This window comes from Pan troglodytes, chromosome 6 (assembly GCF_028858775.2).
Source record: "Pan troglodytes isolate AG18354 chromosome 6, NHGRI_mPanTro3-v2.0_pri, whole genome shotgun sequence".
In the NCBI taxonomy this organism is placed as follows: domain Eukaryota; kingdom Metazoa; phylum Chordata; class Mammalia; order Primates; family Hominidae; genus Pan; species Pan troglodytes.
Window position 1 is genome coordinate 105715169 of NC_072404.2, and position 19856 is coordinate 105735024.

Below are 19856 nucleotides of genomic sequence, written 5' to 3' on the forward strand. Positions count from 1 at the left end.
AAGTGGCCAGGTGCAGTGGTTCACGCCTGTAATCCTAGCACTTCGGGATGCCAAGAAGAGTGGATCACCTGAGGTCAGGAGTTCGAGACCAGACTCACCAACATGGCGAAACCCCGTCTCTACTAAAAATACAAAAATTAGCCAGCCGTGGTGGTGGATGCCTGTAATCCAAGCTACTCAGGAGGCTGAGGCAGGAGAATCACTTGAACCTGGGAGATGGAGGTTGTAGTGAGCCAAGGTCGCACCACTGCACTCCAGCCTGGGTGACAGAGTGAGACTTCATCTCAAAAAAATGTAAATAAATAAATAAATTAATAATTAATAGTGTATAGCAAAGAGATCTCATAGCCTTGGAGATTTACTATACCCAATTATTTATTTTCTTCCTATGAAAGTGTATGCTTTCTTTCAAATATTAACCACCTGATATGCTATGAAAAAGCTGTAGGGTGTCAGTCACAATTCAGATTATAAATTAAAGAAAATGATATTTTAAAGTGCTTTGAAATATCCCTGACACATTTTATTCTCAGTTGCCATTAATTCTTCTACCTCCTCCCATTAGCATCACCACTTCCCTGTTCCAAACTTCTATCATCTCTCACTTGCACTATTGCATTAGACTAGGGGTCCTTAACTCCTGGGTCTTGGATTGGTACTGGTCCGTGGCCTTTTGGAAACCAGGCCACACAGCAGGAAGTGAGCAGCTGGTGAGCATTACTGCCTGAGCTCTGCCTCCTGTCAGATCAGCAGTGGCATTAAGTTCTCACAGATTGGAAACCCTATTGTGAACCACACACATGAGGGATCTAGGTTGAGTGCTCCTTATGAGAATCTAATGCCTGATTATCCGAGGCGGAACAGTTTTATCCCAAAACCATTTCCCCTGGCCTGCCCACCCATGGCCCCAGTCTGTGGAAAGATTGTCTTCCATGAAACCAGTCCCTGGTGCCAAAAGGGTTGGGGACCACTGCCTTAGACTCAAACCTGACCTCCATGCTGTTTTCCATGCTTCCATTCTTAACTCAGTCTTATTCCATTCTCCATGCAGCTGCCAGGGTTACCTTTCAAAACATAAATTGGATCATGTCACTACACTGCTTAAAGCCCTCCAGTGAGTTCCCTTTGGGCACTCCTCAATATAGCACATAGTGCCCTAATTCTCCATTCTCATCTCCTGGCTCTCTTTTCTCCCTGTGATCCATCACAAGAACATTCTTTCTGTTTCCTGAAAATGCCAATCTATTTCCCACCATCAGGCCTTTTTGTAAGTGTGTCCTCTAACAGAAATTCACGCTTTTAGGTCTGGGACCTGCTGCTGCTTTCACATCATTCTGGTCTTGATATTTCCGATTTCCTTCTCAAAACTAGCATCTTTCCCTCTTTCACTCCCACTTCCTGTCACCCTGTTTTTTTTTTTTCATGGGACATTTCACTATCAGAAATTATCTTGCTCATTTAAAGCTTTCCTTGTTTATGGCCAAGTGTGGCTCACACCACATTTGGTAGTAATACCAGCACTTTGGGAGGATCCTTTGAACCCAAGAATTTGAGACCAGCCTGGGCTACATAAAGACCCCATCTCTATTAAAAATAAAATATAAGTGAATAAATAAATAAATATTTCTTTGTTTATTATATCTCTTCCACTAAGCTGGGGAAGAGCATTTTCTTTCTGTTTACTAACAACTGGAACAGTGCCTGGCACGTAGCAAGCCTTTAATAATTATTTATTGAAGCAATAAATGAAAAAATTAATTGTAATCTAGAATGTTAAAGCAGCTGGGCACGGTAGCTCATGCCTGTAATCCCACATTTTGGGAGGCCGAGGCAGGTGGATCACTTGAGCTCAGGAGTTTGAGAACAGCCTGGGCAACATGGTGAAACCCTGTCTCTACTAAAAATAGAAAAATTAGCTGGGTGTGGTGGCGTGTACCTGTGGTCCCAGCTACTTAGGGGGCTGAGGTGGGAGGATCACTTGAGCCCAGAAGGTGGAGTTTGCAGTGAGCCAAGATCGCACCACTGCACTCCAGCCTGGGCAACACAGGGAGATCCTTTCTCAAAAAAAGAAAAAAGAAAAAAAGAAAGAACGTTGAAGTAGCTCATTTCTTCCTCCCACTAGGAAAATAAATGGCCAGAATTGGCATTCTAATTTCTTCAGACCCCAGAGAAGGTTAAAACAGGACTATCAGCTGTCAAAAGGTTTAATTCTAACATTTGTTGTTATATCTTCCTATTGCCCAATTATGCTTTTTTTTTGTCCTTTTAAAAAATGTGGTAAAATATACATAACACGAAAGTTTCCATTTTAGCCATTTCAGTGACATTAAATACATTCATGTGTTCGCTTTGACGGCACATATACTAAAATTGGAATGATACAGAGAAGATTAGCATGGCCCCTGTGCAAGGATGACATGTAAATTCATGAAGTGTCCCATATTCTTAAAGAAAAAAAATACATTCACAGTATTATGTAGCTATCACCACTATCCATTTCCAGAATTTTTTAATCAGCCCAAACAGAAACTCTGTATCCATTAAACAATAACTACCTATTCCTCCCACTCTCCAGCCTCTGCTAACTACCATTCTATTGATCGCTTCTTTGAATTTGCCCATTCTAGGTCCTTATGTAAGTGAAATCATATAATATTTTTCCTTTTAAGTCTAGCTTATTTCCCTCAGCATAATATTTTCGAGGTTTATTCATGTTGTAGATGTATCTGAATTTCCTTCATTTTTAAGGATGAATAATATTTCCCCAGCACTTTGGGAGGCTGAAGCAAGAGGATTGCTTGAGCCCAGGAGTTCAAGACCAGCTTTGAGCAACATACTGAGACCCCGGCTCTTTAAAAAAACAAAAAGAATGAATAATATCTCATAGTATGGATATACTACATTTTGGTTATCAATTCACCTGGTGATGAACACTAGGATTATTTCTACCTTTTGGTTTTTGTGAATAATGCCGCTAGGAACATTGGTGTACAAGTATCTCTGTCCCTGCTCTCAATTCTTCTGGGTATATTTATATATACACCTAGGAGTGGTATTTCAGGATCATGTGGTAATTCTGTGTTCAAGTTTTTGAGGAACTGATTCATCTATTCTTACTGCCTTCTCACTTTTCTTCCAAAATGGTAGCCTTCTAATGCTATGTAGAAAGAAAGTAGCACTTTTGGGATCTAGTCCCATTTGGGAATACCCCATGCCTTCTTGATTTCCTACCAGGGTGGCTCAATTTCTTGGTGCCTACCATTCTCAAATGAACCAAATCCCTTCATTTTCTTTTCTACTGAACCTCTAAAATATTTGAAAACATAATTGGATAACACACATGAAAAGCAGCCCTGAACATTTAAACCAGCAGTTTCCCCATGGGAAAACTGATCTCTCATTGATTAGGATGATTGATGATTTATGGCTGGGTGTAGTCAGCCCAGCAGTTGCCGTTAGACCCAAGCAGCACTGGACTTATAGTATCAAGTGTTGCCACACCCCTGGCACCTATGTACATATTAAATCAGAGGCTACTATTTGCTTTATTGCTTTTAAACCTAAAAATTCATTATGCTCCTAAAACTTGTCAGTGATTCTCAAACACATGAGGCTTGATGTAGCCACATAGAGCTATATGAAGCCCCATTGTTTATGGATCACTTTCTTTTCCATTTTCTCCTTCATGTGACTTTTTTCCATCATTTTCTTCAGCATGAGAAAAATGTATTCAAAAGATTATAAACAGCAGTTGGTAATCAGTGCATAACAGCTTTCTGTGTATAATACAATCATTAGGTGTACATTAGACATTTGGCATAATAGGCATACTGTCTTCAGAATAGAACTCTGTCAAAGTACCAATGCCTCCTGCCTTGAAAATGCACAGATCAATTTTGTATCCCCCTATGGGTGAGGAAAAATGTAACAGCTGCACAGAATTACTCTGTGACAAAGTTCAACTGATTTTGCTTATCAAATTCTGAATAAAGTCAGTATACATGTAAATGTATTAATATCAATTTCTATCACATGCCACTTAATATTCCCTAATCTCCTCCTTATTGAAGCTGTATTCTTGATTTTAAAGCTAAATTTGAGCATGATTTTAAATCATATCCATAGCTGGTACTAGAGCATTAGTGAAAGATGATTTATGATGTTGAGTATTGGCCATACCCCAATTAAAACTAAAATGCATTATTTACATAAAATGTCCAGGAGCTACAAATCTATACAGACAAAAGTAAATTAGTGGTTGCCTAGGGCTAGGGGTAAGAAGAGGGAGTGACTGAAAATGGGCATGAAGGATCATTTGGGTGTGATGAAATGTTCTAAAATTGGATTTTGGTAAGGATTGTATGACTAAATTTACTGAAAGTCATTGACTTGTATACTTATAATGAGCTAATGTTATGCTATGTAAACTAAACCTTAATAAACCTTTTTTTTAAAAAAAAAAACTAAACAGCAGTGAACATCATTCCATTTATATCTTTGTGATCCTGTATAAGTATATCCATAGAATAAATTCTGAGATATGGAATGGTGGACTTATTCAAATTTCTTATATAAACCAGCAAATTATCTTTTAAAGTTAATTCACCAGTATAGTCTCTTATCAACAGTGTCTGTCACTATACATTTCTCCACAGTGTTGTCAATACTTGACAATATTCATCTTGTATGTTTTTGTTACTGTGGAAAAATGCTTGCTGTAGTTAATTTTTTTATTACTGTACTATTTGGCAATTTTAAAAATATTTTTATTGTCTATATTTCTCTGTGAATTACTTTATCCTTTATCCATTTTTAAAAATGGGTTGTGGCTGGGCATGGTGACCCATGCCTGTAATCCCAGCACTTTGGGAGTCTGAGGTGGGCGGATCACCTGAGGTCGGGAGTTTGAGACCAGACTGACCAACATGGAGAAACCTCATCTCTACTAAAAATACAAAATTAGCTGGGTGTGTTGGCACATGCCTGTAATCCCAGCTACTCGGGAGGCTGAGGCAAGAGAATTGCTTGAACCCGGGAGGTGGAGGTTGTGGTGAGCCGAGATGGCGCCATTGCACTCCATCTTGGGCAACAACAGTGAAACTCTGTTAAAAAAAAAAAAAAGAAAGAAAAGTTGTTATTTTCTTGTTGAATCGTATATCTTTATTCTGCATATTAATTTTCCCTATTATGTATACTGCAAATGTAATTTTCCTATTCCAATTGTTGAAAACCTATATAGCTTAGGAACCAAATCTAACCCACTGTTTTTCATCTTTTTAACTTTTTATTTTGAAATGGTTATAGACTCACATGAAGTTGCAAAGATAGTACAGAAAGGTGCCATGTGCTCTTCACCCAGTTTTCCCCAGTGGTTACATTTTACATAATTATAGTACAGTGTCAAAGCCAGGAAATTCATATGGGTACAGTATATGTTTGTGTCTATGCCATTTTATCACATGTGTAGATTCACGCAGCCTCCACCTCAATCAAGATGCAGAACTATTCCCTTATCACAACATCTCCCCGAAGCTACCTCTATATAGTCACCGCCATGCACTATATCCAGTCATGCCTGACTCCTAACCACTCATCTGTTCTCCATCTCTATAATTTCATCATTTTGAGAATGTTATGTAAATGGAATCTAACAGCACATGACCTTTGAGATTGGCTGTTTTGACTCAACTTAATGTCCTTGAGGTCTGTCCAAGTTGTTGCCTGTATCAAAAATTTATTTCTTTTTATTGCTGAATAGTACTCCATTGTATGGATGTACCCACCATCTTCTTTTAAATGACTTATGAGCTCAATGTTATTTTTACATTTTAAACGTTGAAAAAAATTAAACGAAGACTATTTTGTAATGTGAAAATCATATGAAAATCAAATTGCAATGATCATAAATAAAGTTTTATTGCAACCTAGCCATACCCATTTGCTTATGCATTCTATTGCTACTTTCATGTTACAATGGCAGAGGTAAGTAGTTGTGATAGTGACCGCTGTGGAGATGACAGTATGAAAGCAGAGCAATGGAGGGCCAATTCCTTGATTTTTTTCTAGGCAGTCTTACCCACCTTGGCAGCCTCTCTGCTTGGTTTGCTGAACTTCTCCCCATAGTTCATGGGCTTTCCACTTACTCAGAATATTATTATTAATTATTATTATTTTGGTAAGTGAGAGCTCTTAAGCTTTTTAAATTCTCTACCTGAAATAGTTTTTCATCACAGCCTTGTTTCCCCTTTTATAAAGGATATGAGCCAGGAGCAGTAGCTCACATCTGTAATCTCAACACTTTGGGAGGTTGAGACAGGAGGATCGCTTAAGCCCAGGAGTTTGAGACCAACCTGAGAAACACAGGGAAACACCATCTCTACAAAAATTTTAAAATTAGCCAGGCAAGGTGGCACATGCCTGTAGTCCTAGCTACTTAGGAGGCTGAGATGGGAAGATCATTTAAGCCCAGGAGGTTGAGGTTGCAGTGGGCCATGATTATGTTACTGCACTGTAGCCTGGGCACCTGAGCAAGACCCTAAGAAGGAAAGAAAGAAAGAAAGAAAGAAAGAAAGAAAGAAAGAAAGAAAGAAAGAAAGAAAGAAAGAAAGAGAGAGAGAGAAAGAGAGAGAGAGAGAGAAAGAAAGAAAGAAAGAAAGAAAGAAAGAAAGAAAGAAAGAAAGAAATGGGAAGGGAAGGGAAGGGAAGGGAAGGGAGGGGGGAGGGGAAGGGAAGGGAGGAAAGAAGGGAGGGAGGAAGGAAGGAAGGAAAGGAAAGAAAGAAAGGGAAAGAAGAAAGAGAGAGAGAAAGAAAGGCAAGAGAAAGAAAGAAGGAAAGAATGAAAGAAAGAAAGAGAGAGAAAGAGAAAGAAATAGAAAGAAAGGAGAGAGAGAAAGAAAGAAAGAAAAAGAAAAGATACAGAACTTACTGTAGAAATGCACATATTGGCTTCATACTGGCAGGAATAGCTCAGCCAAAAGCCTAAAGCAACTATAGGGCAGTATTACAGAGAGGCAGTGGAGTGTAATGACGTCTGTGGAACTTAGAAAGGTTATATAAGCTGTATGATTCTCAGCTTGCAAGATCTGGGTCATTTTCTTTTCTTCCATTTAAATGAATTTCTGCTATGTAGCTGCCCATAACAAAACCTCTATTTCTCAGAAAGATTTGGCCATGCAAACAGGCTGTGAGCAGAAGTGATGTTTGCAAGGGAAGGGACTGTGGGTGCGGGGAGTGCCATCTTGGACGGTGTGGCTGAAAGCAACATCTCACAAAGGCTGAGCAATGGAACAGATAGTGTGTGGGTCCCTGCAGCAGGGTCATCATACTAGTCCTGGACCCCGCCCCCCCCCCCACCACCACTTCTGGACTCTCAGATTATAAAGAGAGAAATCTATACCTTATTTAAGTCAATACTTTGACTCTCCACTACATGAAGCTGGACCTTCCATCTAAACTGCACAGCCTTTCGAGGTTGCTCTGAGAAATGTTTAAGAAGAAAAAATCAAAGCACATATACAGAACAGACTTTGTATAGCCTGCCTTTCTGACTTAATTACTCCTTTTTGTATTTACTACAGAGTAAAGCAAAGAGCTAGACACAAAGAAGGCATTCAATAAATAGTTATGATGAATTGAGCTGAATTTAGTAGGCTGAGATAGGACAGATTCCAGTCTTCACACACTCACTTGGCAAAATGTGTACTATGGTTTACATTTCTACATGAGGGAGGCTGACATTTATTCACACACTTCTGTTAGAAGATCCCCACTGTTAAACAGCCTGAATTCTTTTAAGGGTTTGAAGTTGGCTTCTGTTGCCTTATGAGAGCCCAGGAATTATATCCAGCCTACTGTGCCTACCGAGGTTCCACGTGGGTCTCAGCAGGCACCAGAAGGCTGACTCAGTAGTCACTGTGATCTCCCAGGCAGGACATGCTGCGATCAACAGCAGTCCCAGCTACCATCCGTTAGAAATCATATGAGTCCTCCCAGGGGTCTGTCCTTTGGAGCATGACTCCATTGACTACTCTCCTAGAATTTCCCACCTCTCTAAAAGGAACATGACCCTATTATAGATTCCTGAAGAGCTGCCATATTTGGAGAGAGACACCATATTTGCTGAGACCCTTCACTCAGTGGGAAGGATTCTTTGTACCATGGGAAGGTTGGATTCTCTGAAAGACTCCAGCATGTGAGCACATTACAGATGATAAACCCCATTCAATAGCTCCAACTTCCGCTGCTACCTAATTTTTTTTTTATCTTTGGGAAACAAAGGAGAGGAGATACATCTGTTTCCACATTGTAATAATTCACCATTTAAACTCCCAAAGAATCAGTGGACTTGATCATTCTTAATTATTCCTCCCATCAGCCAGTGAGTATTCAAAATATGAGATTAAGTAATTTGTGTGTGTCAAGTTACATGGGAGAGAAATAAGACAAAGCAATTTTATATGTTAATAAAGATAAAATCTGGCATATATGTATAACTTCACAATTTAACCAGTAAGAAATAGGATTACTGCCTTTCCCATCTGCTTGGCAGTGAGGTGTTGAAAAGAAAACAGTAAATACTGTATTGACAAAGATTCGGTTGTAGAAAATGAACAATGAGAGATTTTATGCTAATGTATAGTGTTTTTTTAAAAAAGAACATAGGCAAACAAAATTGTCCTAACAAATGTAGCTGATCCATTTTGACCACAAAGAATCATTTTGTTCTTATATTTCTGCCTTTTTATGGTGCCCCCAAAGCCACATTTGCGTTTTCAGTTGGAGAGGCTCCTAGCTAACCTCCAAAACCCTTTTTCTGGCTGGGGTCCATCCTTTGAAGGAAAATAGGCAAAGGGAAAGCTTAGCTGACAGAATCTGGTTTGGCACATCATTTCAACGCTAAGCAGAAATTATGAATTTGGGAATGGGGAAAGGAGTGGGAATGTGGGAAGTGAGGCTCCTCAAAATAAGATAACTCAGCTTCAGTGGTTCCTGGTGAGGGAAAGTTGGGAAACCATTTAGTTTCAGAAAAATTGCCTCTGCATATTGAGGAATGAATCTGATTCTATGTTATCATTTATTGAGCTATTATTTTGTGCCAGGGCATTACATTAAAGTATCTTGTCTACATTTTATTACTGAATTATCACAATCTTGTGGCATGGATCTCATTATCCCCATTTTATTTTATTTATTTATATTTATTTTTGAGATGAAGTCTTGCTCTGTCTCCCAGGCTGGAGTGCAGTGGTGTGATCTCAGCTCACTGCAACCTCTGCCTCCCGGGTTCAAGTGATTCTCCTGCCTCAGCCTCCTGAGTAACTGGGATTACAGGTGCATGCCACCATGCTTGGCTAATTTTTGTATTTTTGGTAGAGATGGGGTTTTGGCACGTTAGCTAAGCTGATCTTGAACTCCTGACCTCAGGTGATCCACCTGCCTTGCCCTCCCAAAGTTTTAGGATTACAGGCGTGAGCCACTGCACCTTGCCCCCATTTTACTGATAAGGAAATAAGGTCTGTGGGAATTAAGTCACTACTTCAGGTCACACTGGGGCAAAGTAGTGGCAGAGTCAGGATTCTCAACTTTGAGGCTCCTGAGTTCAAGGCTGTTGCTGTTAACCACTGAGCCCACAGTGCCTCCCTTCTATAACACTGACTTCCAAAACATTGCTATTCAGTTAGCATTTTAATTTCTCGAAAACAATCTTACATGTAGTAAAATCTCAGAAGTTGACATAGTTTGGATATGTGTCCCCACCCAAATCGCATGTTGAATTGTAATCCCCAGCGATGGAGGTGGGGCCTGATGGGAGGTGATTGGATCATGGGGATAGATTTCTCATGAATAGTTTCACACCATTCTCTTGGTTCTGTCCTTGCAACTGGGGAGTGGGTTCTTGTGAGATCTGATCCTTTAAAAATGTGTGGCCCCTCCCACTTTCTTTCTTTCGCTCCTACTTCCCCCATGTGATGTGCCTACTCCCTTTGCCTTCTGCCATGATTGGTTTCCTGAGGTCTCCCCAGAAGCAGATGCCCTGTGCTTCCTGTACAGCCTGCAGAACTGTGAGCCAATTAAACCGCTTTTCTTTATAAATTACTCAGTCTCAGGTATTTCTTTACAGCAATGTGAGAATGGCCTAATACAGAATTATAATCAATATGACATTGTTACTCTGTGTTATTGGCTGGAGATCTCCTGGGTGTCAGGACCTACATTTATACCTCTCTCAAAGCCCAGCATCTCCCAGGTTACCTGACACAGAGTAGAGTCCTAAGAACACCTCAGAATGAATACTCGTTCATGATCTCTGGTGCCATTTACTAATGTTAAAAAAATTTCAGCAACATTATTAGCAATTCATGCACTCATGTAAATACAAAGAAATTCATGTATTTATTGAGTATCAGGTATCACAGGCAAGGGGCTCACTCTGAGAGTCCACCTCATTTTGTGGAACTTGTATTCCTGGAGGATGGAATACAGTGGTGAGGAGAAAACTAACGAATAAATTGAACAACACCATTTCAGCTAGTGATTAGCATGAGAAGAAAATCATAGGTGACTTGATATATTAGTTTCCTCCAGTTGCTGTAATAAATCTTAGTAGCTTAAAACAACACACATTTATTACCTTGCAGTTCTGAAAATCTGAAGTGTTCAAATTGGATCTCACTGGGCTAAAATGAAGATGTAGGCAGTGTTCTGTTCCTTCTGGGGGGCTCTAGTGTACAGGAGGACAGGTCCCCAGATGACCTCGGCCTAATCAACAATCCTCTCTTACTTGCAATTCTCAAGCAGACTGTGCTGAGAATACAACATCCTGAGATAAGGAAGAAATGTCCAGAACAACCTGGGTGTGTCCTCATTCCTCCTGAAACAGGATGTTCTACAATGCTTGAGCTTAGTGAGCTGAGTGGCACCCATGGTATATAAACCCAGGGTGGGACGCCACTGGAGTCCCTCAGCTGCAGTACAACAGGAAGCATGTGCAGACAAGACAATCTGCCTTAGGCAGCTTTCCTGAGTCTTGGGGGACCAGTTTGTCATGGATCCTTGGCTTCTGTTTATCCTTGCTGCCTATCTGTGAGTAATAAATCTGCTTTGCCTAACTTGTGCAAGGGTTCTCTCTCACCAGATTCATGCAATAGGCAGAGAACCTTTCCGTAGGAGAGAATCTGTTTCTTTGCCTTTTCAGCTTCTAGAGGTCACCTGTAGTCCTTGGCTCAAATTTCCTTCTTCTATCTTTAAGCCCAGCAGCACAGCATTCTCAAATCTCTCTTTGACGCTTACTCTCCTGCCATCACTTACAAGGACCCTTATGATTCCACTGGGCTCACTTGGATTACCCAGAATAGTCAAGCCGTTATCTCAAGATACTTAATCTCATCATATCTGCAAAGTCCCTTTGCCATGTAAAGTAACAGACATACAGGTTTCAGGGATTTAGATTAGAACATCTTTGGAGTGACATTCTACCTATTATTCTACCTATTACAATTGCCAAGAAGTTCCCTAGATTCGATGGATAGGGCAGATGTCAACTTGGAGGTGAATGTTATCTTTTTTTTTTTTTTTTTTTTTTTTTGAGACAGAGTCTCACTCTGTTGCCCAGGCTGGAGTACTGTGGCGCAATCTTGGCTCACAGAAACCTCTGCCTCCCAGGTTCCGGCAATTCTACTGCCTCAGCCTCCTGAGTAGCTGGGATTCCAGGCACCTGCCACCATGCCTGGCTAATTTTTATCTTTTTACTACAGACAGGATTTCACCATTTTGGCCAGGCTGGTCTCGAACTCCTGATCTCAAGTGATCCACCCACTTCGGCCTCCCAAAGTGTTGGGATTACAGGCGTGAGCCACCACGCTCGGCTGATATTATCTTTTATCTTGGATTTTGATCAGCTGCAAGACTCCTACTGAGACAGGTCCTTAAAGATCTTTATGACTTTTGGTTTTGGTCTGGTGAGAAACATGCAAATGTTTTGGTCAATGACTGTAACTGGGAAAAGAATGAAAAAAGATGTGGAATACTTAAGAATGAGAAGTGAGGGCAGCAATTCACTTGAAGACATATTAATCTTTGTTGATTGATATCCTTATAAACTTCCCTTATTTCCTTATACACTCTCTTTTACATGAAAATAAACTATATTCCACACAATCCTCAAAGACATATGTGTAATTCTTCTCCCTTTCTTATCTAGTAAGCCCCTGAGTGACAGAACTATTATTAATTAGGGGATCCAGGACTGAATCCTGGCATCTGGGCTCTGTAACCTTCATCTCTAACCACTGTTATTTATTGTTGCTGTTCTTCTGTATTTCATAGACCTTTAAAACCACCATACTTATTTGAGTGATTTCAACTAATATGTGTGTCCAAAGATGATCAGTCTGCAGAAGGGGGTGAATTATAAAATTTTCCATGAGGAAGTAACCCCAAACTCAATTCTTAAAGCATAGCTTCCATGAATCAGTTCCACTTCCTGCCGCAAAAGTGCCCGATCAAATGTTTCATTTAAAAATCATGATTTTGTCTGGCTGGGCATGGTGGCTCACACCCATAATCCTAGCACTTTGGGAGGCCAAGGTGGGTGGATTGCTTGAGCCCAGGAGTTTGAGACCAGCCTGGGCAACACAGTGAGACTTCATGTCTAAAAAAACCAAAAACCATGATTTTGGTCTGTAAAGAAAAGTTTTATTGACGAGCACTTTATTCATCAGAATTCCAAGGGCAGGCCAGGTGCAATGGCTCATGCCTATAATCCTGGTGGACTTGAGCTACGATCACGCTGTTGCACTCCAGCCTGAGCAGCAGAGCGAGACTTTGTCTCTAAAAAAAATAAAAATAAAAATAAATAAATAAATAAAAAATTCCAAGGGTAGGGAGGATTTTTTGATGAGCACTTTATTCATCTTTTTATCACCTTACATCATCTATGATGAGCATTTTATCATCTTCAGCTTTTACTGATGAGCACTTTATTTATCAAAATTCCAAGGGAAGTGGGGAATCCTGGGGCAGGGAAGTTGGTCTAGCCCAGCTGGTCTAATAGAGACAAAACTGCGGAGAGAATTTGACTGCACATCTGAGGAGTGCACGCAGCTGCAAGATCATAGGACAGTACGGTACATTTTTGGATGGCAGTGGAATGTGAGAGGGGGAAACAGTGGAGGGTTTGACAATGCTTAGTGAAGGTGTTTCCACTACTTTTCGATTCTTTTCTTAAGTTACTCAATTCTAAACCATGAGTGTGTTGAGATTCCTTGTGAAAAGCAGCAGAGTGACTCTAGGCAGAAACAAGGTGGTTTCTGATGATGGAGATGCAGAGAAAAACAGGATCCAAAGGCCAGACATTAGCAGAAATCATGAGGAAACTCTGGATTTGCAGAGGCCCAGGAAATTTTAAGACTAATTTACCTAAATATCCAAAGTCCAGTGAGGTCCCAAATTACAGTTGCATTGTCCATGCATAGTCATAATTCTGTGTCCTGAACAATGAGGTCTTTGGTGACAAAGACTGTAGAAACCCAGTTTTCCTTATCTTTCTATTTGCAGCAGGTGAAACTACCCTACTCCTCTCTTTAAAACCTACTCCCTCATTACTGGCTCACAAATTCTAACAGTGTCATTTCATTCTTAGATTTTAAGTTTCTTTTATTATCCACCTTAAAATATATTTAAAATTAGAAAAGCAATAATCATTTCAAACAGGCAAGAAGGTTATAGAAGAAAATTACATTTGGAATCCTCAGAAATAATCACTGTTTAAATTTATTTTGTATCTTTTCGGACATTGACCAAACATAACGTGTGTGTGTGTGTGTGTGTGTGAGATATATTTCTTTAACCAAAGGTGTTCACATAATTCAAAGGTCTGCAACTTCTTTTTTTCGTTTAACGACACATTTCCATATGAATACAGACATATAGACATCTCTTATTGTGTTTACTGTTTTTGTTGTGAAAAATTTCTTATATATGTAAAAGAACATATAAAATGTATGTGAAAAAAAGTTTTTCCAAGCCTAGTTTTCTATATTCCAATTTTGTTAATTGTCCCCATTATGTGTTTACAGCATTTTGCCCTCAAAGGTATAGAATCCAGTCCAGGATCACATACTGTATTTAGTTTTCATGTCATTTTGTTCAACTTTAATCTGGAATAACTCCTTAGCTTTTCTTGACATAAAGAATTTGATGAACATGGACCAGTTAGTCTATAAATATTCTTCAATCTGGGAATTTTTAGTTTGAGAAGACAAGTTAAAAATTTAGCAAGGGGCACATATTTGGTACCTGAGTAATTAGAAAAAGTGAAAATGGGGAATTGGATTACCAAGTAACAAATTCATAGAACTTAAAATACAGAGTATGCTTATAACGATCCATTACATTGATGCCAGGAACTATCCTGTTTAATGACAAAGAGAAGGCTAACATTTATTGAGTGCCCGTTGTTTGTTAGAAACAGTGATAAAGATTTATTTCCATTATTCCTCCTAGCAACAGAACGAGGCAGCTACTACTGCTTCCATTTTACAATGCAGGAACCTAGGACTGATGTGGTTAATTGACTTTCCCCAGATCACACAGCCAATAAGCGGTGGAGCTGGCCCTCAAATTCATGTTTCCAATTTTCATTTTCCATTATACTGTGGCCTCTAAAATGCTTTTCCTCTGGCACAGTTGTTATGGGCTGTTAATCCTTGGAACAAACACTACTCAGAATTTTCTGGGAAATAATTGGTCCCAAATACAGTCATTCTCAGCTGCATTTGACTTACCATCAACAGATCATAACTTCTTTTGCCACTTGGCCTCCAAGATAATCTTGTCTGGTAGTTATCCTCATTTCCCTGATCACGATATGTAGGTGGGACCCAGGGTCAACCTTGGATTTCTGCTCTTATGTATTCTCACTTGCTCTTGTTGCTCCCATCTGGTCTCATGGATTTACATACGATCTATGTGCTCACAAGTCCCAGCTTTACCTCAGACTACTCCCTTGAACTCCTGAGTATATCCAAGTGTCAAATAAACATTTCTACTTTGATAGAGGAGAGGCAGCTCAACTTGGCATGTCCAAAAATGAACTCCAAATTCTGTCCACCTCAAATTTGTTTTTCTCATAGTCTTCCTAAGAATATGACAACCCCAATTTTTTAATTGCTCAGTTACAAACTTTTGAGTTACCACTGACTCTTTCTATTACAACCCTCTTTCAATCCATAAGCAGCCCCACCTTAAAAATATATACCCAGAGGTGACCGGGTGCAGTGGCTCATGCCTGTAAGCCCAGCACTTTGGGAGGCCAAGGTGTGAGGACTGCTTGAGCTCAGGAGTTCAAGACCAGGCTGGGCAACATGGTAAAACCCCATCTCTACCAAAAATACAAAAATTATCTGGGTGTGGTGGCACATGCCTGTAGTCCAGGCTACTCAGGAGGCTAAGGTGGCAGGATCACTTGAGCCCAGGAGGTTGAGACTGCAGTGAGCCACCATCACAGCACTTCACTACAGCCTATTGAGACCCTGTCTCAAATATATATATATATCTAATCTCCCACTGTTTTTCCCCTGCTTCTGCCTTTGTGTTATAGAACCAAACTGGGGCCCGCTTGCTTGGCACACTAAGACCAAATATCCACACCGAGTTTGCAGCAGTACAAAAAAAGGTGTTTATTTGCAGGGTGCCAAGCAAGGAGGACTAGGCAGCTAATGACCAAATCTTGACCTCCCCCTGGCTTACAGGTAAGAGGTTTTAAAGGCACAGGTAAAATTCAAGAAAGCAGAAGTTGTAGGCAAAATTGTAAATCAATACATGGAGCTTATACATTTGTTTTGGCCTAAAAGTGCAAGATACCTTGAAGGGGGAAGGCTTACAGGTCATAGGCCGATTCAAAGATTTTTCTGATTTACAATTGATAAAGGAAGAGAAATTTTGTTCAAAAATTTGGGATCAACAGAAAAGAATACTAGCTCAGGCTGAGGAGAGGGGGTGATTCCCTCCAGGACCCTCAGGAAGAAATTTAATAACAAAGAACAATGGTCAGAGTTCAGCCTCCAGTTCTCTCTTATCTGAGGTCTACCTGCCAGTGAATCCATTTGAAGGGTGTATTCGTCCATTCTCACACCACTATAAAGAACTGCTGGAGACTGGGTGATTTAAAAGAAAAGAGGCTTAACTGACTCACAGTTTCACATGTCTGGCGATGCCTCAGGAAATTTACAATCACAGTGGAAGTCCAAGGGGAAGCAAGTACCTTCTTCACAAGGTGGCAGGAGAGAGAACCATGAAGGAAGAACTTCCAAACACTTATAGAACCATCAGATCTCATGAGAACTCACTCACTATCACAAGAACAGCATGGGGTAACCACCCCCATGGTCCAATCACCCCTCTCCCTCAACACGTGGGGATTACAATTTGAGATGAGATTTGGGTGGGGACGAAGAGCCAGGCCATATCAGTGGGGGTCCAGGTTTCTGAAAAACAACTCAGGACATCTTTTAAGATGTTATCTTGGCCAGACATAGTGGCTCACACCTGTAATCCCAGCACCTTTGGAGGCCAAGGGGGCGGATGCAGGAGTTCGAGACTAGTCTGGGCAACACAGGGAGACCTTGTCTCTATAAAAAAAATAAAGAAAGAAAGTAAGTAAGGAAAAAAAAGATATTATCTTTAGTTTCTATAGGAGAATAAAAATTCTCCTGACTCTAACTTTCTTGGCTATTGTTTTAGGTTACTATTACCTCCTTGCTTATCAAGTTGCTTCTTTACTTCCAGGGTTAGCTAGGTGTCTGCCATTTCCCTTCAAAGAACTCAAGATTTCCTTTTATTTCCATGCTTGGGGGCCACAGGCCTCTACAAAAGGGTTCCTGCACCATCTTATTTGCTTGTCTTTAATCTGTCCCTACCACAGCAGCCAAAATGATCCAAAAACGTAAGTCAGATCATGTTCTTTGCCTGCTGGTGGCAACTCCTACTCTTTTTGCTGCCCATAGTCCTCCAGACTTGGCCACTTTGCTGTATCTAGAACATGCTAGGCACACTCCTGCCTCACACCTTTGCACTTGCTGCTCTCGCTACCTGGAGTTCTCTTCCTTCAGAAACCCACAGGGCTCACATCTCACCTCTTTCAGGTCACCTCCTTATTGAGGTCTTCCCTGAATACCCTGTGCAAAATGCCCCACCCTCCAAGCACTCTATTCCTCCTTGCTTTATTTTTCTTCCAATCATTTAGCATTATTTAACATACTATATTATACATACAATGATTTTTAATTTTATTGTACTTTAGTCTGTCTCCCCCTTTAGGATGAAAGGTCCAGACGCAAGAATTTTTATCTGTTCTGTTCAGTGCTGTGTTCCAAGTGCCTAAAACTGCCTGGCACACAGTAGGTGCTCAATAACTATTTGTTAAAAGAATGTACAAATGCCTGAAGGAATTCTTTAGCCAACTCAGGCTAATTTTTTTTAAAGAACATTCATTTATCAGAGGCAGTTCCAAGTATCTGTCTGTCCAAGTATCAAGCTTAAGAAAGTTTGAACTTCTTTCTTTTGAATAGGCTGAGAATTATACACAGATACAGATGAATTGCATAATTTCTTATTATAAAAGTAACACAATTATTGTAGGAAATGTGGAAAATGCAGAAAATGAAAATAAAATTAACTTGTAATTCAGCCACCCAGAGACTGGTAATATTTTGGTATGCTTCTTTCCAGACTTATTTAATTTCAATGATATTTTATGTTCAAGTTTCCTTATCCCCATGACAAGGAATGGAACAAACAAACTGAGGACTGTGGTTTCATGCTTCTAGCAAAATACCATCCTCACAGTTCACTAACAGCCACAAGCACTTGCATGGAATTTTTGGGCGCTACTATCTTCCTTTTCCAAGAAAGCATGCTATAATTTGGATATTTAGGTTACCCAAACTTCCACAGAAGGATCTCCTTCTAAAGTGACCTCAGAATTCCCAGAAAACTAAATATTTGGAACTTGAGAGATTCAAGTTGATTAATATTATCACAAACTCACTGGACTCAAGGCAGAAGCCTAGGATTCTAGTTCCAGTTCTACAGCTTCCTGGCTGTGAAGCATTGGGGAAGTCACCCGTTTGAGCTATGGGTTCCGGAACTGAAAAATGGAGACAATAATATAGCCTAGCTAGTTATTGCAAGGATCAGGTACAGTAATGGATACATGCTTTAAAAACTTATGGGGCGGGCGCAGTGGCTCAGGCCTGTAATCCCAGCACTTTGGGAGGCCAAGGCAGGCGGATCATGAGGTCAGGAGTTTGAGACCAGCCTGGCCAACATGGTGAAACCCCGTCTCTATTAAAGATACAAAAATTAGCCAGGCGTGGTGGTGCAGGCCTATAATCCCAGCTACTCAGGAGGCTGAGGCTCAAGAATAGCTTGAACCCGGGAGGTGGAGGTTGCAGGGAGCCAAGATGGTGCCACTGCACTCCAGCCTGGGCGACAGAGCGAGACTCTGTCTCAAACAAAACAAAACAAAACAAAACTTACAAAGGGCAGCAAAAGTGTAAAAAATTAACATTGTAATTTAAATGTGAGAAAAGAAAAATAGCTCAGAGCAGAGAGAGACATATGTGAGGTATGAAAAATGTATCAGCCCTACAGAGACCTGGGTATGAGACTTCAGTCATGCCCCTGTTCCAACCTATGTCTGGGGCAATTATTTAAAGGCATTTTGTTTCTGACTAGCTACCTCACCCATTATCCTCATGCTCCTGGAACATGTGATACAAAGAATATCACAAACAATGTGTAACCAATCAATAGCTTATGTTATTTTAATGTAAATTCTTGGTGAACAACTTAGGAACTGCCTCTTCTTTGCTTGCATTTATTTATTTATTTATTTATTTATTTATTTATATTGAGACAGAGTTTCACTTTGTCATCCAGGCTGGAGTGCAGTGGCACCATCAGTGCTCACTGCAACTACGCCACTGCAACCTCCACCTCTCAGGCTCAGGAGATTCTCCCACCTCAGCCTCCGGAAGCTGGGACTACAGGCGTACCACCACACCCAGCTAATTTTTGTATTTTTAGTAGGGACAGGGTTTCGCCATGTTGCCCAGGGTGGTCTCTAACTCCTGAACTCAAATGATACTCCTGCCTCAGCCTCCCAAAGTGTTGGGATTACAGGCATGAGCTACCATGTCTGGTCTTTTTTCTTTTAAAAACCCACTTGTAACTGCTGCTAATTAGAATGTACATTCAGGACAATTTGAATAATTGGCCCAAATAAACCGTCTACTTACATTAATTTTGCCTCAGGGTTTTTGTTTTTTAGATAGAGTTGTGTTCTGTCACCCAGGCTGGAGTGCAGTGGCGTGATCTCAGCTCACTGCAACTTCCGCCTCCCGGGTTCAAGCAATTCTCCTGCCTCAGCCTCCCCAGTAGCTGGATTACAGGTTCTTGCCACCAGGGCTGGCTAATTTTTTACTTTTAGTAGAGAGGGTGTTATGGGCGGGTCTTTGTTCTTAGAGCTCCCAAGATGGTGGCAGGCCACGCCCAAAATGGGGCGGCCGCTCTGAAGATGGTGGCAAGCCTTTTGTTCTCTTACCTGGGGTTCTTGGCTTCATGGATTCCAAGGAATGGAACTTTGGGCCATGAGGTGAGTGTTACAGCTCTATTAGAAGCCGTGGGTCACAGAAGAGAACAGTGGAACCCAGAGACCAGTGTTCAGCTCGATTGGGACGAACCTGGGCACTTAGCCGCGCAGGAACAATGGCGAGCCTTTAGCCGGATCGGGAGCAGTAATGGGTGCCTCGATGGACAGCGGACACCCTGCTGGATCCAGAGGGGTGGAAGTCAGC

General features: G+C 40.7%; 1 protein-coding gene and 1 non-coding gene across 2 annotated transcripts in view; one reads left to right on the top strand and one right to left on the bottom strand.

Annotated features, from left to right (window-relative positions):
• Nucleotides 1-19584, bottom strand: part of SLC25A13 (solute carrier family 25 member 13) — a 237626-nt gene extending 218042 nt beyond the window's left edge. Inside the window, exons 1-2 of the mRNA XM_054687647.2 lie at nucleotides 19299-19584; nucleotides 993-1064 (exon numbers count right to left, since the gene is read on the bottom strand). Coding sequence (XP_054543622.1) covers nucleotides 993-1010 — 18 coding nt within the window. The 5' untranslated portion in view covers nucleotides 1011-1064; nucleotides 19299-19584. The remainder of the gene's footprint in view (nucleotides 1-992; nucleotides 1065-19298) is intronic.
• LOC112209978 (U6 spliceosomal RNA) lies at nucleotides 2341-2447 on the top strand. The gene has a single exon (XR_002944948.1). It is a non-coding gene; the product is annotated as a U6 spliceosomal RNA (small nuclear RNA).
• Nucleotides 19585-19856: the final 272 nt, after the last annotated feature.